General features: G+C 46.7%; 2 protein-coding genes across 6 annotated transcripts in view; one reads left to right on the forward strand and one right to left on the reverse strand.

Annotated features, from left to right (window-relative positions):
- The first annotated feature begins 578 nt into the window (after positions 1-578).
- On the forward strand, positions 579-14,622 carry PRPH2 (peripherin 2). The gene is made up of 3 exons (XM_029244187.1): positions 579-1,174; positions 11,052-11,298; positions 14,145-14,622. Exons 1-3 carry the CDS (start codon positions 594-596, stop codon positions 14,355-14,357), a joined length of 1,041 nt encoding a protein of 346 aa, XP_029100020.1. The 5' UTR covers positions 579-593; the 3' UTR covers positions 14,358-14,622.
- A 4,083-nt stretch (positions 14,623-18,705) lies between these two features.
- The window catches only part of UBR2 (ubiquitin protein ligase E3 component n-recognin 2), a 116,255-nt gene continuing 108,353 nt past the window's right edge, over positions 18,706-26,607 (reverse strand). For 3 of the 5 annotated variants that reach the window (XM_029244311.1, XM_029244312.1, XM_029244314.1), the window contains 5 exons: positions 25,946-26,002; positions 25,547-25,624; positions 24,652-24,822; positions 22,270-22,371; positions 20,691-20,942 (listed from right to left, as the gene is read on the reverse strand). In XM_029244311.1, coding sequence (XP_029100144.1) covers positions 20,801-20,942; positions 22,270-22,371; positions 24,652-24,822; positions 25,547-25,624; positions 25,946-26,002 — 550 coding nt within the window. In that variant the 3' untranslated portion in view covers positions 20,691-20,800. Of the gene's footprint in view, positions 20,943-22,269; positions 22,372-24,651; positions 24,823-25,546; positions 25,625-25,945; positions 26,003-26,607 lie in introns of all 5 variants that reach the window. The other 2 variants (XM_029244313.1, XM_029244316.1) reach the window with 1 other exon arrangement.

Raw genomic sequence — 26,607 nt, forward strand, 5'->3', positions numbered from 1 at the left:
TCCCCCGCTGCGGAGCACAGGCTCCGGACCAGCGGCCATGGCTCACGGGCCCAGCCGCTCCGCGGCATGTGGGATCCTCCCGGACCGGGGCACAAACCTGCATCCCCCGCACCGGCAGGCAGACTCCCAACCACTGCGCCACCAGGGAAGCCCAGTCTTGTCTTTTTTACTCCTGATTCTTCAAGCTGAACCCAGAGCTCTCTGCTCCAGGGTGTCCATGGAGGCTCCTCTTGACCATGTTCTGAAACTGGCACGGCTTTATCTAATGGGATGAACCTGGCTAAAGAGATTAGCAAGATGTCTTGTGGATCCCACTTTTAATCTGCAGCCTTCAGTCTGTCCCTCCTCTGCTGGCAAGGGAGCTGCAGAAACGACACGCGGAGGACTGGCCCCTTCATGAGCTGTGACTCTGAGGCCCCTGCTCCCACTAGTGAGTTAACAGGGGTCCCAGGCTAGAGGACGCAGCATGGCCAGCCCCCAGAGCAGCTCTCTGCAGCTTGGGCCATCTGCACCCTTCCCAAGGCCCTGAGTCTTCAGGCTCCGGGCTTACTGAGGTCAGGAGTGAGAGGCTGCCTGGACTGCACTCTGCAAGTATGGCTTTGCTGAAAGTCAAATTTGACCAGAAGAAGCGGGTCAAGTTGGCCCAAGGGCTCTGGCTCATGAACTGGCTCTCCGTGTTGGCTGGTATCATCATCTTTGGCTTAGGGCTCTTCCTAAAGATTGAACTCAGGAAGCGGAGCGACTTGATGGACAATTCCGAGAGCCATTTTGTGCCCAATTCCTTGATAGGGATGGGGGTGCTGTCCTGTGTCTTCAATTCTCTGGCGGGTAAAATCTGCTATGACGCCTTGGACCCTGCCAAGTACGCCAAGTGGAAGCCCTGGCTGAAGCCATACCTGGCCGTGTGTGTCCTCTTCAACACTGTCCTCTTCCTGGTGGCCCTCTGCTGCTTCCTCCTGCGGGGCTCCCTGGAGAGCACGCTGGCCCACGGGCTCAAGAATGGCATGAAGTTCTACCGGGACACAGACACCCCAGGCAGGTGTTTCATGAAGAAGACCATCGACACGCTGCAAATTGAGTTCAAGTGCTGTGGCAACAACGGCTTTCGGGACTGGTTTGAGATTCAGTGGATCAGCAACCGCTATCTGGACTTTTCCTCCAAAGAAGTCAAAGAGTGAGTAGCCTCCAGTCCTGGGGTCAGAGTGATATGGGGACACGGAGACACGAGCCTGTGACTCCCCCTGTCCAGTGCCTTTTCCTCCCCATTGGGTGCTCTGTGTGCACAACTTATTACTGCGTGGGAGGGTGTATTGGGTTGGACCATATGGAATTGTCAATATTCTATCATTTTTGAGCGATAAAAATAGCAACTTCATATGGTTCAACCTAATGTTTGGCTAAGATGGGAGGAAAGTGTCAAGTTATAGAAACTGTTTGAATGGGGGTCACCAGGGGGAGACCCAGCCAGGACCGTGTGTCTGCTTCATTCGGGAGGAGGGAATTCATGGATCACATATACCGAGACTTCATCTGGCTGCTTGTCTCATTCACTCAAAGTGAGTGCATTCGGTCCTAAAAGCATAAATTTCTGGGTTGGTTCCCTTGTTTTCTAACCTTTCAACCCTGAGCAACCATTCTCAAGGTGTTTGTCCTTGGATACGGTGGAAAGAGCAGAGGATGGGGCAGTCAGGGGGTCTAGGCTGTAGTTTTGTCTCTGCTGTTAATTAGATGGTGATCTTGGATAAGTCATTTGATGCCCTGGGCCTTTGCTTGCCCATCTTTTAAAGGAAGGCACCAGAATACACAACTTTGGAGGTCACCTCCTAGCTCTGTCTAGAGCCTGGCATACAACAGGTGCTCAATAAATGCCTGCTGGTGTTTACTACTTAAATCATGATAGTGCAACTCGATAAAGTGTTTCTAAAGTGTTCTTGGCATGTGTAAAAATAAAATCCTGAGCGGCGGATGGAGGGAGGTGCTGGTGAGAAAGAGAATCTCACCCTTTGCGCTGATCCCAGCATACCCCTTCCCAGAGACCCACCATTGCGGGTCTTGAGTCGTTTTCCAGGGAAAGGTCAGCCTGTCCAGAGCCAGTGGCTCTCCCTCACCTCTTCCTTCTGTCCAACTCTACCCATTCCCTGCCTGAGGCTAGGGCTTCAATTGTTCATCCAGCTGGTTTATCCTCTGAGTGAGGCTGGTGAGTCCAAGGGGACATGCACCTTGGGCGCTGGGCACACTGGCATCAGGACATGGTTGAAGCCCAGACAACACCGGTGAACCCCAGATGGCTAGCTTAGCTGCTCCTCAGATGGAAGCGAAGTCAGACTGAAGGTCACTGCTTGGGATTGTTTTCTCTGTGGGTGGGGATTACTGCTACAAATCCCTTGTCAAGGAGGCTTGTAAACCACTCTGCCCTTCCTAGGGGACAGATCCGCAGGGACTGCACAAAGTGGCATGATTTATATGAGTTGCCCTAGGAGGGTGTGAAGCCAGAGGGACAAGCGGGATTCCTGGGGATGGGGAGAGTGGGGGAAGCAGAAGCTGAGGGTAGAACTAGCCTTTGTGATGGACGGGAAGGGGCTTCTCATCTTCTCCTCTGTCATTTTCCTTGATCGTCTTCTGCACAGAGTCAGTCCTTGATGAGACTTACAAGATCTCTCTGTGATCCCCAAATCCCCTTCTGTCCCAGGGTGGAGAAATGCTCCAGGCTGCTCCACTCCCAATGGTCGGCATATCCAAATTTTCAGGCAAACATTAAACTTGATCAAAATTACCTCAATGCCCCATACCAACTTATGGGTGTGAAACAATCTTAACTCCATTGATTTGGAAAAAATTTTCTCTGCTACACACACACACACACACACACAAATATGGTCACAACATTAAGAGGAACTGACCATCCCTAACTGAGCCTGACACTTGTGAGCTTGGACAAGCATGGAGGGATGGCTGGTTTTTGGAGATTTCTCAGGGGAATATTTACGGTCAACAGCTGGTTCCTGAAGGCTCCTGATCTAAACATGGAGATCAGGTGGGAACAATTCAAGATTTTTTACAAGAATTTACAAGCCTTTGACCGCACCCCACCCCAACCCCAGCCTGCCCTGTGGCTAAGTTGCTGGGTCTTTGGGGAGGAAAAAGGCCCTTATTTGGTGTGCACAAAACCTCTCCTGGGGGGTTTGTATTTTTGTTGTTTTTACTGTTAATCTCTATTTTGTGGATGAGAAATCTGAACCTCAGAGAGCTTAAGGGATGTTCCTAAAATCTCATAGCAGGAAGTGGCAAGCTGGGGTTGGGGGTGTGGGGCAAATTTTTGGAAAAACCAACCAACCAGCTTTATGGAGATATATTCCACACCCCATGCAACTCACCCATTTCAAGTGTGCAATTCAACGGTTTTTAGTACATTCCCAGAGCTGTGCAACCAATACTGAGGTTGATTTTAGAATGTGTTCACCACCTCACAGAGAAACCCTGCACCCTTCAGTGTTCACTCCGGCCTCCCCTGCCCCCAGGCCCAAGTAATCACTACTCTACTTTCTGTCTCTGTAGGCTTCCCTGTTCTGGACATTTCATTTGAATGGAATCATATAATATTTGTCCTTTGGGGTCTGGCTTCTTTGGTTTAGCATACCGTTTTCCAATTTCATCCATGTTGCAGCATGCATCAGCACTCATTCCTTCTTCCTTTGGGATGGTATCCCACTGTAGGGAGCGCCAGGTTTTGATTCTGCTCTTTCCACTCTGCCTCATACAGATTCGGTGTTAGATGAGTGCTTGTTCTCCGACAGCTGGGGGGTGTTGGAGTGGGGAGGGGCCTCAGGTCTTCCCTCTTCCTCTCTCTGTCTTGCTCTCTTCTTCCTCCTCCAGAGGGACAGTGGAAGGTGTGGGTAGATAAGATACAAGCTCTACAAACACCTGTGGATCGTGATGGGATTCTGGTCCTTCTGTGCCAGGGTCTCAGATCATCATGAGGCCCCACAGAAGTCAGAACTGCCCCCTCCCCCCCGCCCAGGCTTTTCGTGGGCTGTGGCACATGGAGCCATGCTGTGCTCCATCCTCCTGCATCTGTGTTTCCCTTCTCACTCCCTCCCCAGCCTGGTGGTCCTGGGGTGGGGGTGGGCGGGGACACTCTGTTATAATTGGGGGAGGCCCTCAGAGGGAGGAGTCCAGGAATGCTGCCTCCCTCAGTGACTCAGTCTTCAGAGCACGATATCGGGATATAGATTTGTGATTCTTAACCAACAGAGCTGCTTTTTTTTTTTTTCATTTTCAACTTTTATTATGGAAGATTTCATGCATTCACAAAAGTAGAGAGATTATAACAAATCCCCATGTACCCTCGCTCCCCCATAACATTTTCCCCCTTCTGAGTATTAAGAAGCAAATCCAGGGCATTGTTTCCTCTTACCTGTAAACACTTTAGGAGGAATTTCTAACAGATAAAGAGGGTTTGCTTTATTGCCTTTTTGTTTTTAACAGAAGCACAATATTAATAATGCCTACTGACATTACTATCGTCTAATACCCAGCCTGTGTTCAATATTCTCTGATTGTCTCAAGATGTCTTTTACAAGTGGTTTATTCAAATCAGGATCTAAACCAGACTTTGCATTTGGTTGTTTGGTCTCCTAAGTCTCTTACTCTAAATAGTTACCTTTTCATGCCATGTGCATCTTGGAGGAAGTCGGCCATTTGTCCTGCAGAATTTCCCACATTCTGGGGTTGGGCCATTGTAGCCAATTGCTGTCTTCTAACGTGTTCATCTGTATTTCCCTGTAAACCAGTAGTCAGGGCTGAGGTGTGGCTGGATTCAGGTTCAGTTTTGGCAAAAGCACCCCCTAGGGTGCTGCTATGGGTACCTTACTGCATCACACCAGGAGGCACCTGAGGTCTTCAGCCAGTTTATAACAATTCCTTTAAAGTTTCCTCCTGTTTTCAGGATGAGCTGAGCTTCAGTGTCTTGGGGTGAAAGGCAGAGCATGAAGCAGCTCGGGGGTCTTTGCACTGTCAGCCTGAAGGAACTGTCAGCCAGGAAAGCCTGGCCTGGGGCCCTCAGTCTGAGAAAGAAGCTGGCACTAAGCTCTCACTTTACTGTCCTTCCCACGGAACCCACAGGCTATGACACCTGTTCCCTCTTCCTAAACAATTAATGGATACCTAGAGAATTCTGGACCTTGGCCTAGGAGATTCCTGAGGGCAGGGCTGTGTCTCCCTTCAGACTGGGGCTCCCTGAGGACGAGGCTCTCTCTCCCCTCAGGCTGCGCCTCCCCGAGGGCGGGGCTGCGTCTCCCCTCAGACCAGGGCTCCCCGAGGATGGGGCCGCGTCTCCCCTCAGACCGGGGCTCCCCGAGGGCGGGGCTGTGTCTCTCCTCAGACTGGGGCTCCCTCAGGTCAGGTCTATTTCTCCCGATAAGACAGGACTCTCTGTTGCCGTCTAGATCTCCCGTCGGATTGGTTCTCCCTGAAAGCAGTGCTGTGTCTCCCTTCAGGCTGGGGCTTCTTTAGGGCAGGGCTGGGTCCCCTCCTTCTTGTGTCCTCCATCACCACCTGCAGTTCTTTATATCCAGTGACTACTCAAAAAAGAAAGAAAAGAAATACTATTAGTATTTCAAAGAAATACTAATACTGCACTTGTTGTATACCAGGTGCTCTATGTGTATTATCTCAATTAATCACCACCACACCAGTCAGAGACTTATATTGTCATTTCTCAGGTGAGAAAACTGAGGCTCACAGAAAGAAGTCAAGTGAGTTGCCAAGATTCCACAGGTGTCACTCAGCTGGCATTCGGGTTGGGGATTGACACATTATCAGTTACACTTCTGGCTCCCTCCTCTGCTCATTTCCATATGGCTTTCCTTATTGATTCACCTACTAAATTATGTTGCTTTTTCCAGGAAAACTCCAACATGATGATTTTCCCAAGTCATATGTAGCTTGGCTGTGGGAGAGTGGGCTAAAAGAAAGCCTTATCTTAATTAAGACCCTGACAAGCCTTGGTGAGCCCTGAGCAGAGATTTGTAGCCTGGGAAATACTCTGATAGAAATAGTCAGCTCACCACCTAAGCAGCTCTCCTCTGCCTTTGTCTTAAGAGGGTGAGTGGAGCCTTAATCTGTGGTTGGAACCAGGGCAAGGGCTAAGTCAACAAGACAATGCTTCTGATGGAGAGGGAGGGCTAGTTTCAGAGATGTGGGACCCCAAGAGGTCCTAGGCTGGGGGTCTGGGGGAACCCCAATGTCCACCAAGCCAGGCATACCCTCAGGGTCCCCAGTCTGAGGGAAGACACAGCCCTGCCTCAGGGAGTATGAGGCAGATCTGTAGGCTTCACCCCACCTTAGGGACACCTGGAGAGTGCATAGGAGAGATGATGCTGGACAAGGAAGGGCTCCTGGGACAGGGAACAGGGGAGAGAACTCACACTTTCCCAGGAAGTTTAGCTAGAAAAGCCAACAGGCAGGAAGGACCTGAGAGGCTCTGAGGAAACTCTGAGGGGAGGGGTGGGCAACTGCTGTGGGCTGGACTTCCACTTACTGTGTAACTTTGTGTGAGGCCCTGCCCTGCTCTGGGCTCCACTTCCTCCTCTGTAGAACAGCCTGGTGGGTTGTAGGGTCCCCCCCAGATGGCCATGAGTGGGGAAGAGCCCGCATTCTCATAGGGCCTGTGTCAAGTGCATCCTCCTACTGCCTCATTTAAACCTCCCACAGCCCCTGAGAGGGGGTGTGATTATCGCACCTCACACAAGTCCACAGCTCACAAATGCATATTTGAGACTCAAAGGCCAGCTCTCTGTGCTCTACCCACTCCGTTCCATGGGGACACTGGGAATGGCCCAGGTGGGACATTGTGCAGGTGGAAGCGGGCTCCAGGGACAGCCTGCAGGTCAGGAAGAGGGACGAACAGTGTTTGCATTTGGGGACCAGGCCTGCTGGGGTTGGTCCTAGGGGTAGGAGACTATGTCTGCTCAGTCCTGGGCAGGGCTGGCTCGTCCCTCAGAAGGGGGTGGGAGCCCCAAGCTGAAGGGCCTCTGCTCCAGTCCTCCCACTGGGACCACCCAGGACCACCCCAGCCAGCGGAACCAGGTGCCGAGCGGGGCTGTGCAGGGAGAGCTGCTACCATGGCGCTCGGTGCAGTTGAGCTTCAGCAGCAGCCACTCCCGTCATTGGACAAATGTCTCACAGCCCCTGCCTCAGGCTGGCATTGAGCTCTGCCCTTGCAGTCTTTTTTTTTTTAAGTTTTAAAAAATATTTTATTTATTTATTCATTTTTGGCTGCATTGAGTCTTCGTTGCTGTGCGTGAGTTTTCTCTAGTTGTGGCGAGCGGGCTTCTCATTGCGGTGGCTTCTTTTGCTGAGAAGCACGGGCTCTAGGCGCACAGGCTTCAGTAGTTGTGGCACGCGGGCTCAGTAGTTGTGGCTCATGAGCTCTAGAGCGCAGGCTCAGTAGTTGTGGCGCATGGACTTAGTTGCTCCGTGGCATGTGGGATCTTCCTGGACCAGGGCTCGAACCCATGTCCCCTGCATTGGCATGCAGATTCTTAACCACCGCACCACGAGGGAAGTCCCTGCCCTTGCAGTCTTGGTCACAGAAGGCACTCTTCTCCACAGCTGGCAGAGGCCACACCACCCACGCACAAGAGACTATTCCTCAGCGGTGTCATGTGGTCTGTTCCACTGTCACAGCTGCTCCCCGACGACACACAGAGCTCACATGAAGTCTCTTGCTGTTATCCTTCCCAGCCCTAGCCCAGGAGTCCACATGTCTTACACACTTAGTACGTACCAAGCACTCTTCTTAGCCTCTTTACGTGGATCCCTTCATACAACTCTTATGTCAACTCCATTTTACAGATTAGTAAGCTGAGGCCTGGCGAGGTTAAGGAATTTTTCCAGAGGGATGAACCAGGAGTAAACTCAGGCTGTCCTGCTCTTATCGTGGTCCTGGTCCTGGATCACCTGTGCATCCAGGGCCAGCTGTTCTCTGGGCAGTGGGCTCTGTCCATGAAACAGAGGGCAGGGACTACAGGGTGTGTGGAAATACGGTCGCCATAACCCAGGCGAGGACTGTTCTGGAACCAAGGAGGCCACATTTTTCAGAGCCTTCCTCAGGTCTTAATCATACCGATCAGCAGACAGTTCACTGAAAAGAAACCACAAATGGATCTTAAACACATCAAAAGATACTTAACTTCATTTATAATGAGAAAAACAGAAATCAGAACAACTCTGAGGTATTATTTTTCATCTGTCAGGTTGGCAAAGATCAAAAACAGGACTTATGTGGGTGTGGCTGGTGTGGGTGTGACTGTACAACCCCCGAGAGGAGAAATATGGCAGAGCTCGGGTGCAATCACAGGTGGACCCTTTGATTCAGAGATGCCTTTTCTAGGAATTGATCCTCTAGATATATTCCCAATATGCAAAATGACCCATGTCCATGTTTGTATTAACAAGTCACTGGGGGGACTTCCCTGGTGGCACAGTGGTTAAGAATCCCCCTGCCAATGCAGGGGACACGGGTTTGAGCCCTGGCCCGGGAAGATCCCACATGCCACGGAGCAACTAAGCCCGTGCGCCACATCTACTGAGCCCACACGTCGCAACTACTGAAGCCCGCGCGCCTAGAGCCCGTGCTCCGCAGCAAGAGAAGCCACCACAATGAGAAGCCCACGCACCGCAACGAAGAGTAGCCCCCACTCGCCACAACTAGAGAAAGCCCACACGCAGCAACAAAGACCCAATGCAGCCAAAAATTAAATAAATAAATAAATAAGTTAAAAAAGAGAAAAGAAAAAAAAAAAAAGAAGACACTGGGAAAATCCCAAATGTCCATCAATAGGAAATGGATAGTACCCTATGGGCCATCTGCACAAGGGGGACACCATGCACCTCATTAAAACCTGGAGAACACTCTCCATTTGACAGATATAAAAAGATCTCGCGGGGGCTTCCCTGGTGGCGCAGTGGTTGAGAGTCCGCCTGCTGATGCAGGGGACGCGGGTTCGTGCCCCGGTCCGGGAAGATCCCACATGCCGTGGAGCAGCTAGGCCCGTGAGCCATGGCCGCTGAGCCTGCACGTCCGGAGCCTGTGCTCCACAACGGGAGAGGCCACAGCAGTGAGAGGCCCCCGTACCGCAAAAAAAAAAAAAAGGTATTGCTAAGGGAAAAAAAATGATTCAAGACAGTGTGTATATAATGCTACCATTTGGATAAACAAACAAACATACAGGAAGAATAAGAACTCTGCAAAATCTGAGCTTGCTTATCCATGCTTGAAGCTTCTGTGAAAGGACAGACAGAGCTGGCCACAGTGAGGGAACTTGGGGGCCAAGGGACAAGAATGAGTGGGAGACTTTTTTGTATTGAGGGTATTTTATTTAGAAGTTGAACACGAACATGTTTTTTTTTAAGAGTATAATTAATTACCATTTCAATGAACATTGTTGGAAACAATTTCTATTATGAACAATTACATACTCCCTATCCTTGTGCTGTAAAAGTCTGCTGCTATTATGTAATGCATTGTTCATGTGCAACTTAAAAAAAACCTTTTTTATTCAAGATAACATGTACACAGTCAAGGGTGCAAATCTTAAGTGTGCAGCTCCATGAATCTTTTTTTTTCTTTTTTTAATTTTTGGCTGCGCCATGTGCCTTGTGGGCTCTTAGTTTCCTGACCAGGGATTGAACCTGTGTCCTTGGCAGTGAAAGTGCGGAGTCCTAACAACTGGACCGCCAGGGAATTCCCTCCATTAATTTTGATACGTAAAGTTGCCTGGGTAACCACGAACAGGTCAGATGGAACATACCAAGCCTGCCTGATGGGGAGGGAGTGAATTTTCATTATAACGATGGCTGCCCCTTTTGAATTTTGAACCTGCATGAATGTATGGTGTGCTCTAACCAAATATATGTATAAGTAGAGAGATGCAAAAGTTGTGCAAGTTGCATCCTTCAGGTGAGTACGGAGCTCCCACCCGGCTGGGGGCAGAGGTCAGTGTGTATGGAGAGCAAGCCATGGGCAAAGACCCATTCTCTGCTCCTGCAAAGGCCCAGGGACAGAGCAGGCCTTCTGGAAACATCTGTTAAGCAGAAGTGATCTGGCCAGAGGGGACCTTGGTCCCCAGTGATCTGTAAGGAGGAGATGAGGTTGGGGAGGGGGCTGGGTGCTGAAGTTGATGGTCATGAATGCTAGGCAGTCTTGTCTCAGTCACCACCTGTCCTGCTACTCTTCCTACCAGCTTGGCACAGACCCAAGAAATCACTGCATGCCAGGGCCTGGCAGCACGGAGTGGTTGATTTTTTAAAAAAATAAATCTTTATTTTGCAGTTTACAATGCAGCACTCCACAGACTGGTGTTAAATGTTGTCTACAGTGCAACATCCATGTTCCAACACACCTAATAATTGCCAGGAGTACAGTGCTCTTGTCGATCTTGTATTCAGTCAGGTTAAAACAATGGGCAATAAAAGAATGAACACGTTTCTCATGTGTGTGACTCACTCTTGTCTAAATGCCCCAACTTGTGACTTCTTTACTATCTATACCGCTAGTTATCCAGGACCTTGAAGAAATCCTGAACCTCTAACAGGCCATCCTCTGGCAAATCAGTACGGTGAACAGCATTCTGGATCTTAGTTTTACCAAAGATTGCTCAGAGGCTTCCAGGACGTAAACGCCAGGCAGTTTCAGGATCAGCAGGTCCACAGAATTCTTGAAATGTCATTGTTAGGTTTTGTTGAATCTCCATTGCTCCACAAGGGCTAGAATACGTATGTTCCTTATTTACTTGCCTCTTGGTTTATCATCTATCTTAACCCTCTAAACATAAGCTCCAGGAAGGCTGGGGCATTGGCTCTCTAGGGTCACTGCTCCATCTTCAGCACCTAGAACAGTGGCTGGCGCATAGTCGGTGTACAGTAAATATTTCTCAAGACAGCAAATGAATGAATGAATATTCCAGATTTTCAGAGGTGGGGGATGGGAGGAGCTGGCCCCTGGTGAGAAGTTCAAGCATCTGGTCTTAAGCCGTCTGTTTCTCCTCCAGTCGCATCAAGAGCAACGTGGATGGGCGGTACCTGGTGGATGGAGTCCCCTTCAGCTGCTGCAACCCCAGCTCGCCACGGCCCTGTATCCAGTACCAGCTCACCAACAACTCTGCACACTACAGCTATGACCACCAGACGGAGGAGCTCAACCTGTGGGTGCGCGGCTGCAGGGCCGCCCTGCTGAGCTACTACAGCAACCTCATGAATTCCGTGGGCGCTGTGACGCTCCTCGTCTGGCTTTTTGAGGTAGGCCCTGGGCTGGTGGGGGGCAGGGCAAGAGGGAGCCACCTGCCCCATTGGGATTTGATGGGGTGGAGCTGGGCCTGGGTCTCCCTCCTGGGAACCAGCCCTCTGCCCGCTGTGCAGGCAGGCCCAGGCTTGAATACCAGCACCTCTATTTTTTGTTTCTGTCCCATCACTTAAAAAAAAGAATTCGTTGAGTTGAAATTCACAGCACATAAAATTAACCATTTTAAAGTGAACAATTTGGTGGCATTTGGTACAATCACAATGTTGTGTGACTACCACCTCTACCTTGTTCCAAAATACTTCCATCGCCCCCTCAAAAAAACCTCATACCCATTAAGTAGTCAGTCCCCCTCCTCCCCTCCCCCTAAGCCCCTGGTAACCACCAATCTGTGTTCTGTCCTTGTGGATTTATCTATTCTGGACATTTCATATAAAAGGAATCATATAATATGTGACCTTTTAGGTCTGGCTTCTTTCACTTTGCATGTTTCAGAGGTTTATCCTGTGTCTCCACTTTTTGAGTCTAAGGACTCGGAAAGTTATTTAACATCTCTGTTATAGGGGGCTGCCAGCATTTAGCTTTGGAACTATTGGGAGGCAACAGGAGATACAGGCACATCAAAGTGTTCAGTCAATGATTTGTGCTTCTCTTGAGATTCTGGTAGCAATTTACCTGGTATTCTAATTATTTGTAGGTTCATCTTATCTCATCTATTAGGTTTAATTCCTCTCTGTAGCTGCAGGTCTTGGGATATAGCAAGCCCTCATTCATTCATTTACTGAAGAAATAGTTCTCAAAAACCTACGCGTGCTGGGCGCTGTCCTGGGTGCTGAACGAGAGCCCACTGTCAGCGAGGGGTAAACCAAGGTGGCACAGAGAGTGACTCATGGGTTCATGCTTTGAGCTGACAGCAGAAACCCAAACTCCAAAACCTAAATGTACAAAACCAGAAACATTAGGTGGGGAAACTTTGCCCATCAGAGAAGATTCACTGAAAGGTTCCCTTAAATAAGTCAATCTTTAGTGCTATGGAAATTCACACATAGCTGGGCTCTCAGCTGAGACGCACCACTTCTAACTTACCACATCACATCAGAAGAACTGTACTGCCTGTTGAGGGGGTGAGATGGGGAGGAAGGCCTTCTTTTCACATTAAGGCAAACACAAGCATATTCATGATGATTTATTAGTCACCAGCTCCTTGAGGCAGAGTCTTGGGAATATGTGGGTAGAATAAGGAGAGAAGCTTACTGCTAGAAAGTTAGAAGTTTGCATCCCTTGAAAACACATGAAAAGAAGACTGAAAGGATAAATGAAGTCAGTGGGAAAATGGAGTTCCATTGGCTGCCTCTCAGTTTACCCACCTTTCCAGGAACCTAGTGACCGCTTAAGGAGAGGAACTGTTCACTGGGAACAGGGAGTTTTAATCCCCTTTCACTTTTCCCCTGAGGCTTTTAGTGGGCAGAGCTCTGTGATGGGCACAAGGGGGGCTGATAAGATTCTGCCCTCAGCCTTGCCCTCCTGGGTCTCACAATCCATGAGTCCACATCAGACTCATGAACCAAAGGGAGTACCATTACCTAGCACAAAATTCATAGTGCAACAGGGGGCCTTCTTGAGGAAAGCAGGAAGGAATCAGAGTGGGTACACGCACACCAGGAGGACTTCCTGGAGGTGAGTCTTTCCACTGTAAAAATATCTTATTAAACTTTCAGTCAACAATAACCTAAAACTATTCGTTACTATTATCATCTACTGCTGTAATTATAAAATGCTCCCAGAGCATTCATTCAACACATGTTTACTGAGGCCCTGCCACCACTGGGTGCTGTTGTAGGGGCTGGGACAGCAGGTGAACAAGATGCATCAAGGCCACCCCTGCCCTCAGGGGGTGGATGTTCTCCATTAGTGGGCCCAGGCCTCTCACAGAGTTTGCTATACCATCAAAGGAAGAGTGTAAGACAGCAAACCAGGAATTTGTGTAGAAACAAGTGGCTAACACAATACAGGGTTAGAAAAGTGGAAACAGTACTTACCATGCTCACTAATAACCAACTACAGCTGATATTCCTATTCATCCTTGCTGTGCACCAGGTACCATGCTCTACACACACTGAAGCATCACAGCATGCCCATGGAGCAGGCAGTACTTCATCTGAAAATCTGCAAACCAGATGAGTAAACTGAGGTTTCCTGGTCACATGGCTGGCTAAGTGCCAGGGCTGAGGTTTGAACCCAGGCATTCTGGCACCAGAGTCTGCTGCAGTGACTTCCAGTGAGCAAATCCAAACAAATCACCCACTCATGCTCTAGTATCACAATAACACAAGTAGAGGGAAACCGTATATCACTATTGTTTGCAGAAAAGGAGATGACTTTCTAATTCTGTCCAGCAAATAGTTGCTGAGCACCCGCTATGTGCCTAGCAACGTGCCAGGAACGGGGTGGGGGTGGGGGTGGACACAGAGAGAAGGAGCCCAGGATTAATGCCCCCAGGAAGGGGGAGACCTGAGGGCAAGGAGGGGAGAATTCAGGTGCAGGGGCACCCATCATGTTCTAAGTAGAGAAGACAGCAAATGGTAAAACTGGAGAGGAGAAAGGCTGGGTGTGGGCAGGATCCGAAGAAGCCCAGGGTGGCTGGAAAGGGAGGAGAATGGGGCCTGAGATGAGGCTGGAGCACAGGCAGATCGCGAGCACCCAGGGCCTCGCCAACCCAGCCCCAACAGAACCTTGTTTGAAGGGCTCCCAGGATGAGCAGGCCGGTGGCTGCCATGGTTTCCTGGTAACCCCTGCCCCAGCTACTTCCCCCAGATCTCCTCTAAGTCTCCTCTCCCCACACCAGGTGACCATCACCATCGGGCTGCGCTACTTGCACACGGCGCTGGAAGGCGTGGCCAACCCCGAAGACCCCGAGTGCGAGAGTGAGGGCTGGCTTCTGGAGAAGAGCATTCCGGAGACCTGGAAGGCCTTTCTGGAGAGTGTGAAGAAGCTGGGCAAGGGTAACCAGGTGGAAGCCGAGGGTGTGGATGCAGGCCAGGCCCCAGAGGCTGGCTGACGGTCGCGGGACCCCCTCCCCTCTGAGCACTGAGAAGTAGTGGACTCCAGGAAACGCGGATACCCCCCCTGATCCAATCTGAATCTCGCAAGGAGGGTGGCCGTCTCACAGAGACTCTTCTGGATGGTGGGATTTAAAATTCAGGGTCCCTAAAAACTTCCATTGAATGACTGTCCAAAGTGTGAGTGAATGAGTCCCACTTAGGCTCACTGCCCTAGGACGCACCCTCATGGTGGACTCAGGGGGGCCTCTCAGTGGATGACTCCTCATGGCACAGGAATTCAGTTCCACCCTGAGGCTACTGGCTACACCTGAGGGCTGCTCCCTTTTTATAAGTTGGCTGTTACGTTGAGCTCCGAGTTGCTTCATTCTATATCCGAAGTGTCACTTGATGCATAAGCTTAAAAGTCTGAAAAATGTACTGGCCACGCTGTCATGTTTTTCAAATGCAAAGATGGACACATCAGCCATTTTATTTAATTACAGAAGGTGAGGGACAGTTACACTTTTCTAAGAGTAATGGTCTCTCCAGAGGACTGAGGGCTCAAAAGAGGAATTCTCAATCATGAGGCAAGAGAACTTAGAGAGAGGGGATTATGTCCCTCAGCAAAAATACAGCTTTTGTGTCACCTTCACAAGCCCTCAGTCACTTGGCCAGGAGTGAGCCACGGGCTGAGGGAGTTGGGTTGTAGGCACGTTCTGGCTAAACTGCCGGGTAACCTCCTTTGGCTCATCTATGGAAGCACTGGGTTAGACGGCTGCCCTTCTGTGGAAGAGGAGCAACAATCAGACAAGAGTCCACCCTTTGGAGACCAGGCCTCACCTCCTGGGACGCCCACACAGGTGCCGTGACAGGCCCCACGGACAACACTGTCTGCAGTGGAGGACAGAGTCCTCTGCGAGCTTCGTCCTGCTTCTTGCCCCAGATACCCATCCTGCAAAATGATATTTCCCGAATGCCTCCGCATTAAAGAAGATTCTTTGAGACAGCTCATCTTCTCATGCTAGCAACTGCAAAAGAAGTTTTTACTTCTTTCTGGAAAAAGAGAGAAAGGAAGCTTTCAGGGGAAGGAGGGAATGATTTCACTGCTGTCCTAGGAGTTTTCAGTGTGGAAAAACTAAGACTTCTGGTGCTGCCTGGGGTATGTTCTGGGGCTCTAATTCTCTCAGGCTTAAGACCAGATCAAAGATGTTTGGACATTCTGTCAGATTTTGGTCCCAGGTTTAATTCAATTCGACTTCTGAGTGTGGAGACCCAGGAATGACCCACATGGACAACACTGAGGGAGTCAGCCCCTCTGATGAGGGTCCCGGAGCTCTCCCCTCCCAGGAGCACTGAGAACCATCAAGAAAATGCTGCTCTAGGTCCACACGTATAACGATGCTGTTGACAGCTGTACAATAGACATTAAAAATTATATTGTACGAAAATCACTTTCGTTAAGTGCCTGTCTTAAATGTATGTGCTACATGTATGTAGCACAGGATCCCTGATTCTTGCTAACATTTGTTAACAAAACCAAACCAAACCTGACACTGAAAGGTAGCACTGCTAATGATCACGGCAGCTGTTTCAACAGCGTGGGTGTCGCCTCTCTCCCTCTTGCTATCTCTTATCTGCAAGAACAGGGACTATTAGGTTATCCAAATAATCTCAACATTTGCTAGAATCTGGACCCGAGCTGAGTTCAATATTTTAGTATGTGGAATCTTAATTTAGTGATTTAAGCAAAAATTCCATTTTCTATCCCCCCTGCTCTGGTCAGAATCTGAGAGCTGTCGGGAGGATCAAGGGGAAAATGATCCCACAATAAACACCACCAGTTGGTTCAGAGCAGACTGTGCAGGGGGCCTGGAGCTGGCGTACTGAATTAAGAACATGCAGATTATGACCCGCTGAATGAGGGGGCACTAAGCCACCCACACAGGGTTGGCAGGTAGCTCCCTCAGCATCCCAGCTCCCACTTTGGGGAAGTGAAAACCCCAGGGTTGTTTTGATCGAAGGCAGTTTCAAGGCACTCATACAAAGGGAGTAAATTCACAAGGTCTATTACTCGCAGGTCCCAGAACAGAAGCGAGGGGTGTGTGTGCAATGAGCCGGTGGAAGGGGGGTCCTCCATTCCAGCTCTCGAGAGCAGGAGGCAGAGAGCAGGGTAGCAAGCACCTATCACTTAAGAAGTGGTTGGGACGGGCTCCACTCTAAGTGGTTATTTTGAAACGTGCTTCGGGAAAAGCAAAGCAGGAATTCCAGGGACGGGAAACCTAAGCTCAGGTCCTTATCTAAATGACCTGAGCAGGGCTGTCACACTGTAAATGCTCAGGCAGCAACTCACAATTGCTCTTTTCTCATCACACAGACTTAGGGTGGGCTGCATTCTCACGGTCTTCTCAGGTAGCCAGGTAGCTGCTAGAGGAAGCTGCCCAACTCATTTGGTCATCTACCAGTGCCTAGCAAGACTGGGACCAGGTTTTTCCTTATGTCTAACCTCAGTCTTTCTTTGGGCCAATGTAGGTTCATTTCTCCCAAGGGACTCCGCCAGCTTTCAAGTCCTGTCAGCCTAGCCCTGGGGAAGGGTGAGAGGTAAAGACGATGCCTTAGAACTTTTATTTCTGAAACAATTACTCCGTAGTGAAGTAGTAATAGCTACTTGTTCCCAACATTTAGGAAGATAAGTGCCCGAGTGACTGCAGCCTCAGCCCCAGAGCCCACAGCCTCCTGCAACATTTTCAAGCCCAGGACTGAGCCACCAGCCAATAAACCCTTAGTAACCTCAATTCAGGTTAATAAGATTAGGGGCTTGCTCCGCACACTCCCCCGCCTCCCCTCGTCCGGGCACCTATAATGCTAGGTCAGCAGGTTTGCAGCTTAGCCAGGGGCCGGGGGGCACTATGACAATTATGGTCTCTGACCTGCTACTACATAAAAAAAAAAAAGGCTCCTGTTGTCAGTGTGGCAAGCCAGCAGCACCGTGTGTTAAGGGCTAGGAATGTGGGGGAATAACACGGAGGTTCAGGGGGAGAGCGGATGCCCTCTTGGTGTTCAGAGGACATGAGACTGGCTGGAAGGGAGGAAATATCAGCCCTTAACTCCTGATGGCATTATATCTTGTCCTTCAAATCAGAGGATGCGTATAAGTAAGCAGCAAAGTCAAAGTGTGAGGATGGTGTAGAGTGGATTAAGATATGAGTCAACTCCTAGCTATTTGCCTGACGGGAATGAAAACTCAGGTCCATACAAAAACCTGTAACAGGATTGTTTGTCATGGTTCTATTCATAACCACCCAAAACTGCCCAAATGTCTTTTACCTGGTGAGTGGGTATACATCTGCACAATGAACACGATTCAGCAACCGATTCAGCAACCAAAAGGAACGGGGACGGCTCTCAAATGCATGTCTTCTTAGAGAGAAGCCGGACTCAAAACTCTACATATATGACACATTTATATAACATTCTGGAAGAGGCAAGACAAAGGGACAGAAAAAAATTAGTGGTTGTCAAGGGTCAGGATGCGGGGAGAAGGTGCCCACAAAAGGGCATGAAAGAACTTCCTGGGTGATGGAATTATTCTATTCTTGAGTGTGGCTTGTTAAAACAACTGTATGCATTTGTCAAAATGCATAAAACCATCCACTAGAAAGGGTGAATTTTACTATTTGGAAAATAAACATCAATAAACCTGACTCAAAAAACAAAAGCAGGGAGAAAGCAAGGAAGGAGCATGTCAGAGGGAATTAATGTGTCCTGGAGCTGATGACATTAGGACCAGGGGAGGTAGTAAGCTAGCTAGGAGCAGCATTAATGACCAGGAGACAGAGAAACCTAGTGTTTTTAGTTTGATGCTTTCCTTTTAAGAGGATTTTCAAGAGCACAGCAGAACTTTCATAGGCAATGACTCCCTTGCAAATATAGGATGTAGCTTCCTTCGTACATGTGTCTTTCCTAAGCAGGAAGTGTCTGGGGAGTGTGTTAGAACAGGGGCCTGGAGATCACTACGTAAGGATAAGCAAGAGTTTAACCCTTCTTGGAGGAAATGACTTGGAGCTGGGAGAGACTTCGAGTGCCCTGTTTTCCCAGTGATTTGAGGTCCACAGTGGTTCAGAAAGGTCACAAGCTGTCACAGTCAGTGAATACGAAACTTAATCAGCTGAAATGATGATCAAGCTTTCTTCAGAAGGTCAAGATCGTTTGGCCAACAGCCATAACTGACACTAATAATATAAGCATCTTAAATTTCAAGCTAATACAGGTGTCCCACTTTATCTATAGCAAGGTGACATGTGGAACACCTCCACTGCATTTAACTGTGTGAAACAAAACAGGAAGAAAATGTAGGCAGATGCAAAGTAATGTCAACACCTAAAGCATTTATTTGGATATCTTTAAACTTTTTACATATGCTACATTCCAAATTTTACAAGTTGTCCACAGATAATAAAGTTATAGCCAATTTTTTAAACAGATATGATTTTCCCTGATATGGAAAGCATGTTATATAAACATTTCTACAATAAACATAATACATGCGGAACAAATCATAAAACTAAGATGATTCGTTAGTTAGGGAAGACAATTAGATTAATGATACACACACCAGAAGATAAAGGGGCACATGTGTTGCTGCTATCTCATGTAAATTCATCTTCTCTCAGACTCCCTGACATTCTCAGAGAATGGAACCCAGGGACACCCTCTGCTAACAACAGGCTTACATGAAATCAGCTCTGAAAGCTGAAGTGTTGTTACGATTTGGTGAACATGTTTATAAATTCAACTACAGAGGGAGAAACCTGGTCTTATCATTCTAAATTTAAGCTTGGTTAACAACTGGAGAAAAGCCAAAAGAAGCTAAACTTAAAAGCTAAAGGAATGAGGATGTGACAAAGGCCAAAATAAAATAAAATCACGATGCGATCCACAGCCCATACCACCAGATCTTATGAATGGAAGGAAGGCCAGAAAAGGGGGGTGAGCACTGTGTTCTAAAGCAGATTTTCTTCCTCCTGGGTGAGAAGGGCCTCCTCTCAGATGGGTGACTCAGTCCCAGGCAAGAAGGGTCAAGGTCATCCTTTCAGAGGAAGGGGTTCTTCACACACCACCCTGGAGAAGCACTGAGTGTGGCTTCTACATCTCCACTTACTTTAGCTGAAAGTCTGGATCTCCAACCTTCCTCCTGGGTGTACCGTGGAGTGTGCAAAGCTGAGCAGGATGGAACTTTTAGATGCAGAGTTCAAAGAAAACTGAGTGAAAGGGTTATTTTCATTGGCTAAAAAAAATCCAAGAGCCTCTAATTATTCATTTATCCCTTAGCCTCACCTCAGAGAGGCTCTGTATTTATTCTTCCACCAAATCTGCCATCACTCTCCATGTACCCAAGCTCTCAGCACATGTGTTATCACACAAGAGTGGTACATGGCATGTCATGGTTATAAACTATTTTACTAAGCGGCTATCATTCTAGGAAGGCACCTCTTAGTAAGAACAATAATGTTTAAAAATAATGAAAAGCCTGGGCGCACAGGTGTCCCAGAAATGTACTAAGTGAGCCAGCAGGTAAACAGCAATTCATCTATTCCAGGAAATGCTGGAAGGGGTGGGGGTGAGGGAATTTTACAACACTGAATTCTCATTTTTTTGCTAGTGTTTGATTCTAGATGTATACACTCTTTCAACTTAGTCTTAGAAATAAGAGACTATATCATCTGAAAAATTAAGATACTCTTAAGTTTTCAATAAGCCCTTTAACATGAGTTTATTCCTCAAAGCCAAAAGTCTTGCAAAAAAAAAGGGGGGGGGGCGGGGGAATCCCACCTTGTATAGCCCTGAAAATCACCCAGCACACAAAGACACCACCTTCTCTCCTTCTTCCCACAGGTTCCTCCAGCATGAGAGTCCCCCAACCCCCTCACAGCCGGTAGAGACAAGGGAATGCCACTTTTGAAATCCACTGTTTTGCTTAGAGGTAGGGTCCCATCAGCTGTGGGGACACTGACCCAGGCCCAACGTTGAGAGTCACTGAGAGGGATCAGGAAGTGTGACCCCAAAAGACCAGAGACTTTGTTTCCTGCTGCTATTGCATCAGCTTCAGGCCTGGAGTTCCCTGTGTTCAGTAATGTGACACGGCTCAGACTACTGGGAACAGTCAAATGCAGTCAGATGCCCACAAAGGGGTTGAGTCCAGCCCAGGAAGAGAAGCTCCTTCCTGGATTCTAAAATTCAAGAAGTTACGTTTGAAGTACACAGCAAACGATGCAAGAAAATCTGCTGACAGAAGATGATTTTCATCAGTCTCTGGAGCCAGAAACTATAAAAATAAAACTGGGAAGAAAAGCTTAAATAAAGAATTTATTTCCAAATTCAGTAGAACCTATTTCCTATTCTCTTTCTTGAAAAGCGAACTGGGTTACAAAAATCCAAATTTATGTATTTGGTAGTGAAGTAATTATAAATGTTGCCAGTCAATGCCAACCAGTGTCTGATTTGCTTCCTGTGCATGTCCAATTTCCTCTGTGATACTGTGCTGGTGCCAGAGCTTCTGAATCTTCTTAAATCGCTCTCTGCACAAATGTAAAGGATTTCCCCGTCTAGAAAGAAGACACATGTCACTCAGGATGCATTCGGTTTATTCATCTATTACACTCCAATCTTTCCTGATTTAGGAAAAGTTACAAGTTATTGGTTTTAGATCCTCTGCAGAATTTCTCTTTGGCAGGCGCCTGTGGCTATTAATGTGCTAGCTCTGACGGTTTGCTAGGAGCAGCTGAAGGGGAGTAAGTGCTGAAAAGAAGAGGAAAATGAACACAAGCTACACCTACTCAGACTGGGGTGAGGAATTGGGGGTGCGGTTGAGCAGGAGGGTTTACGCTGAGAGGCTAAAACTATGCATTTATTATCCATTTTGTTGGTAAAACGTAAAACAGGGAGGGACAGGGAAGAGGATGGAAAAATTGCAGGGGTGAAAATGTTCTTCTAAGTACTGTTTTTCAGCTACAAAGTCTAAGCAAAGCAGTCAAATGTGAATAACTTTGGGGTCTAATTTAACCAAAGCACAGGCACTGGTGAGCTCACGCCCGGGGCCTTGGCTCCTGACTCAGAGTGCCAGTCCTCTCGCTCTCCGTCCAGAGCTCTTCCTCCTAAGAGCCCACATTTCTCAGAGCAACGGTTAAGAACCATCAACAGGTAGCACAAGCCCGTATCCTTGCAGTCAAGTGCCTGAGGAACCCATCTACTTATCTTGCCTTGGTTTCCAGGCCTTCAACTTCTCCTCCCCAAGGCTGGGAAGTTACATCTAGGTTTAAGACTTTTATCCCATTTGGGCAAAAAGAAATGGTCTGAAAGTTCTTTAACAGTGCTTGAAGGAACTGCTGTTAGCATTTTGCTTGTGATGTAACAGAAGCTACCAAAGTAGAAATGATTAAGCCTCAAATACTGTTGTATTGCTCTATATGTTCTAAATCTTTGTTCTCTCAGATTCTTATGTAGTAAGATAAGCACATCTCTTATCAATCAAGATTTGCTCTTTTATATCACTCGAAGAGGACCGGGTCTCCCATACAAAGCCGCACAATTTACAAAGAGCTATCCCTGCAGTGCTCTGATGCTGTGGATGCCACAGGACAATTCAAACAGCTCTCTGGAGTAAGAAATGGAAAAAAGTTGCACTCTGTCCCATTTTTTCCCCTTATGTATCTTGATGGCCTTCATGACACTCTGAGGGCTGGGAATGGGAATGTCAAACCAGACAGCCAGGGTAGCCTCCTTGGAAGTGTCCACAGACAACAGCCACTTGTGCTAACCCTCCAGGCAGTTAGCAGGCAGGCTTCAGGACCACAAGGTTCATTGTGTTCACCCCATGCTGAAGGCTCTGGTGGCCCAGAGCCAGTCAACCTAGTTCCCCAGGATGGGCCTTACCTGAGTCCCTGGTCAGTCTCCCCATAGTCATCAAGGTAAGGAGGAGAATAAAAACAGCCTTTGGTTTTGCCAGCTAAAAATAGCACTTGACATTCCCGTACTCTGTAGAGAGACCATTTATATGTTAGTAACCAAGGTTTGGATTCAGTTCCAAATGGACTGAAGTCTTATAAAAGTAAACAAAACCATTGGGAATATGGGGTTAACAGACACAAACTATCATACATAAAACAGATAAGCAACAAGGATTTACTGTATAGCACAGGGAATTATACCTAATAACTTGTAATAACCTATAATGGAATATAACCTGCAAAAAACAAAACAAAAAAACACTGGATCATTATGATGTACACCTGAAATTAGTGCAATATTATAAATCAACTATATATCAATAAATAAATATAAACAAACAAAACCACTGTTGGAAGAGAATAAATGGCGTTTATAGCAGAGACACTTGAAAAAGTATCAACACCCCTGCCTAAGTTTAAAAATAACTAAAAGGATTGTATTGTAACCAACGTAAGGAGGGAGAGGGACATTTAGGATTAGGATTCGACAGCTCATATAATAGTGGCATTTAAAAAATTAAGTGTGAGAAAGTTAACTACTTCTAAACATAAGGTAGTTATTTATGTATCAACCACTATTATGAGGAAATCATTCATTTAAAAAATTGTACACAGGGCTTTCCTGGTGGCACAGCGGTTAAGAATCTGCCTGCCAATGCAGGGGACACGGTTCGATCCCTGGTCTAGGAAGGTCCCACGTGCTGTGGAGCAACTAAGGCCGTGCACCACAACTACTACTGAGCCTGCGCTCTAGAGCCCGCGAGCCACAACTACTGAGCCCGTGCTCCACAACAAGAGAAGCCACTGCAATGAGAAGCCCGTGCACTGCAATGAAGAGTAGCCTCCACTCGCTGCAAATAGAGGAAGCTCACATGCCGCAACTAGAGAAAGACTGTGCAGCAATGAAGACCCAATGCAGCCAAAAATTAAAAAAAAAAAAAAGGTACACAAATATTACAAACTAGGTTGACCTGGAACACAAAGCAACACTCTACACGACTAAAAGAATTCTGAAATGTGCCACACAAGGTAAAATGCTACTTTTACATTTCTCCTAAGGGTTTTTAAAAAAATGTGTCTCCTGATCCCTTTGAGAGGTTTGCTTAACTTTTTCTGGTGTTAACAATTCAGCTCATCTCAATATCTATTGAGAACCTATCATATACAAGAAATTGTCAGGCACTGGGGGGTACTAAGGTGACTAAGATGTGGATATAATCTATGCCCCAGAGGAGCTCAAACTCATGTCACTTCTCGCCTTCAGACCCTGTGATAGCTTCCATCTCACTCAGAGACCTCGCTAGGACACACCAGGCCCATGACTCTCCCCCTTGTGCTCACTACTGCAGTAGCAGCAGCCTCCTTGTTGTTTCTTTTCTTTTTTTATTTTTCTTTCTTTATTTTTTGGCCATGCCATGCGGCTTGTGGGATCTTAGTTCCCTGACCAGGGATTGAACCTGCACCCTCAGCAGTGAAAGCACGGAGTCCTAACCACTGGACTGCCAGGGAATTCCTTTTTTTTTAAAAATAAATTTTATTGAGGGATAATTTTTTTTTTAAAACCTATGCATTTTTACAGGACAGTTAGATGAATTTTGTCCTTGCTCTTTCTTGAACACGACAGGCACACTCCCCAGCAATTCTGCACTTGCTGCTCCCTGCCTAGAATGTTCTCCCCACTTCTTTAGGTCTTTATTCAAGTCACCTTCCCAGGGAACCTTCCCTGGTTCCCTATCTAAAATTCAACTCTCCAGCTGCCATTTCATATTCCCCTCCCTAGTTTATTTTTTCTCTTCTGCATGGATTGCTTTCTAAATTCTTATTTTATTTTCTATCTCCCTCACTAGAAACTGAGCTCCATGAAGGCAGAGATTTTCGTATGCTTTGTTGACTACTGCATTCTCAATATCCATTACACAGTCACTGATAAGTATTTGCTGCACGTTGTCGAATGTACACAACTACCTACATCAGCCTGTGATATGTATGAATACAACCATGAGGATACAACAAAAGGAGTAATTCTGACTGTGCCTGGGTAGAAAACCAAACACAGCTAGAAGTTTCACATTACAATGAGGCACAAAGAAAGAACAGAATTGTCATGGGGATGGAAATGATAATGAAAGAACAGCACAGAGTTAGCATGAGCCAAATATGAGATGTGTGGAGACAAGGCTCCCCATTTTCCTCAAATGAATAAAAGAGTGGCCTCAAATCTCTGCAATGTAGTAGTTTCTTGTTCCACCCCTCAACAGATGTCTACTGTGGCAGATCCAAAGCTAGAAAGCTCCTTCCAGGGCCTTACCTCAGGAAGATGCCCACCCCAGAACCACAGGAGTAGGTGTGGGCGGTGCAAGCTCCCACGTCCTCCCCTTCCAACTCCGTCTGACAGCAGTAGCTCTGGGAGCACAGCAGAGTTCCACATACAAGGCACAGAGTTGGGGCTCTGCTCTTGTCACCACCGGATTTGGGGCACCTCCATGAAATAAAAAAGCACAAGTCAAGGCTCTAAAAGGCTGGCTAAAGAGCTGAGGGTGGTAAAACTGCCCTGGAAAAAAATTCTGCAATATCAGGTAGACCTGAAGATGCATACAGACTATGGACCAGGCAAATTTATTTCTAGAATAGGTAACATCTCACATACCATGTACTGAAACAATCAACAGGCGGAGAAAAGAGAAATAAAATTATCAGTAGGAGGAAAAAAATATGTAAATTAAAAAATTAAAAAAAATTACTTCTACTGTCATATAATGAAGTACTACACAATAGTGAAAACTGATGAATTAAAAATTATATGTCAAATGTATAAATAAATCTTACAAACAATGCTGAGTGAAAAAAGCTATAGGATAATGTACAATGCTATTCTAAAGCTTAAAATAATAATATATGCAAAATAATAATAACTGCTTAGGAATATAACCATTTGTAGTTAATGTGTTATTTAAAGTGCAGATTGTTTAGATAACATCTAATGAATCAAACTTGTCCCTCATCACCCCCTTTCTCATACCTTATTCTGAAACATGGAATCACGCTTTTTACAAGTTTGGTAGTACAAGTTTGGTGGTACTACTGATGTTATGATCTCCCTACCCAAACAAAAGAAAACAATGACAAAATCCTTCAAGTTCTGTGTAGAGAAGTGAGTGTTTCCAGTGGTAGGAAGTGCTCAATAAGCTAATATAAAAACTTACGAGAAATTAGATGCTTGATTAATGAGGCTGCTGTAATCCTCTGGAAGGTCTATTAATTTGTTAGATTCTCTTGGATAGCTAAAACAAAACAAAACAAAAACCACATAAAAAACCCAGTTAATATGAGGACATATTGTAACAATGACAGGGAAACTCTTAACTTAGTCAAAATAAATAAAGGAAGCCTGAATCTGAGTGACTGGGCACTACCCACAGCAGCAAAAAGCCACAGTAAGAACTTTAAAATGCACGCTTAAATAACGTAGGGCCTTAGGGCTCACATTTTTACTTGAAGAACTCAGGATGAATTATCAGGACAATGGGCTGTCCTGTACACTTATATCCTGCTTCCTTCCTACTTCTTGCCTCCAACCAAGTCTTTGACAATCTTCAGCTTACCTTATAGCGTCTCTTTCACCTTCCAGGTATCTCTTAACTTCAATGTTATGACACCAACTTTAATGTAAATGGAGAAAAAAAAATTTTTTACTTTTGAAGGGCTAGAACTGAAAAATTTTCTTCTCTAAATCCAGTAAGAGAGAAACAGTTTTCTTGGCTTATTATATTTATCTCTTCATAAGAAGCTTAGAGGAATACCACATACTTTGCCTACCATATTTTAAAATCAGAAGAATATGACCTTTGATTTTCTGAAAGCAACAATGCTTAACATATTAAAATTTGCTATTACCCCCACTAATTGGACACTCTGAAAAACCAGTCTGGGGAATTCCCTGGTGGTCCAATGGTTAGGACTCTGTGCTCTCATTGCCAAGGGCACAGGTTCAATCCCTGGTCAGGGAACTAAGATCCCGCAAGCCACGCAGTGTGGCCAAAAAAACCAAACCAAAACCCAAACCAAAACAGTCTGAATCAATGAGAAGCTCTTATAATCTAGAGCTAGAACACTCATATAAAATAAAAATTTTTTAATTGTGGTAAAATACACAGAACATAAAATTTACTATTTTAACCATTTTTAAGTGTACAGTTCTGTGGCATTAAGTATATTGACGCTGTTGGGCAATCATCACCACCTCTGTCTCCAGAACTTTTTCAGC

Source organism: Monodon monoceros, unplaced genomic scaffold (genome assembly GCF_005190385.1).
Source record: "Monodon monoceros isolate NGI ecotype Baffin Bay Population unplaced genomic scaffold, NGI_Narwhal_1 Super_Scaffold_3, whole genome shotgun sequence".
Taxonomy (NCBI): Eukaryota; Metazoa; Chordata; class Mammalia; order Artiodactyla; family Monodontidae; genus Monodon; species Monodon monoceros.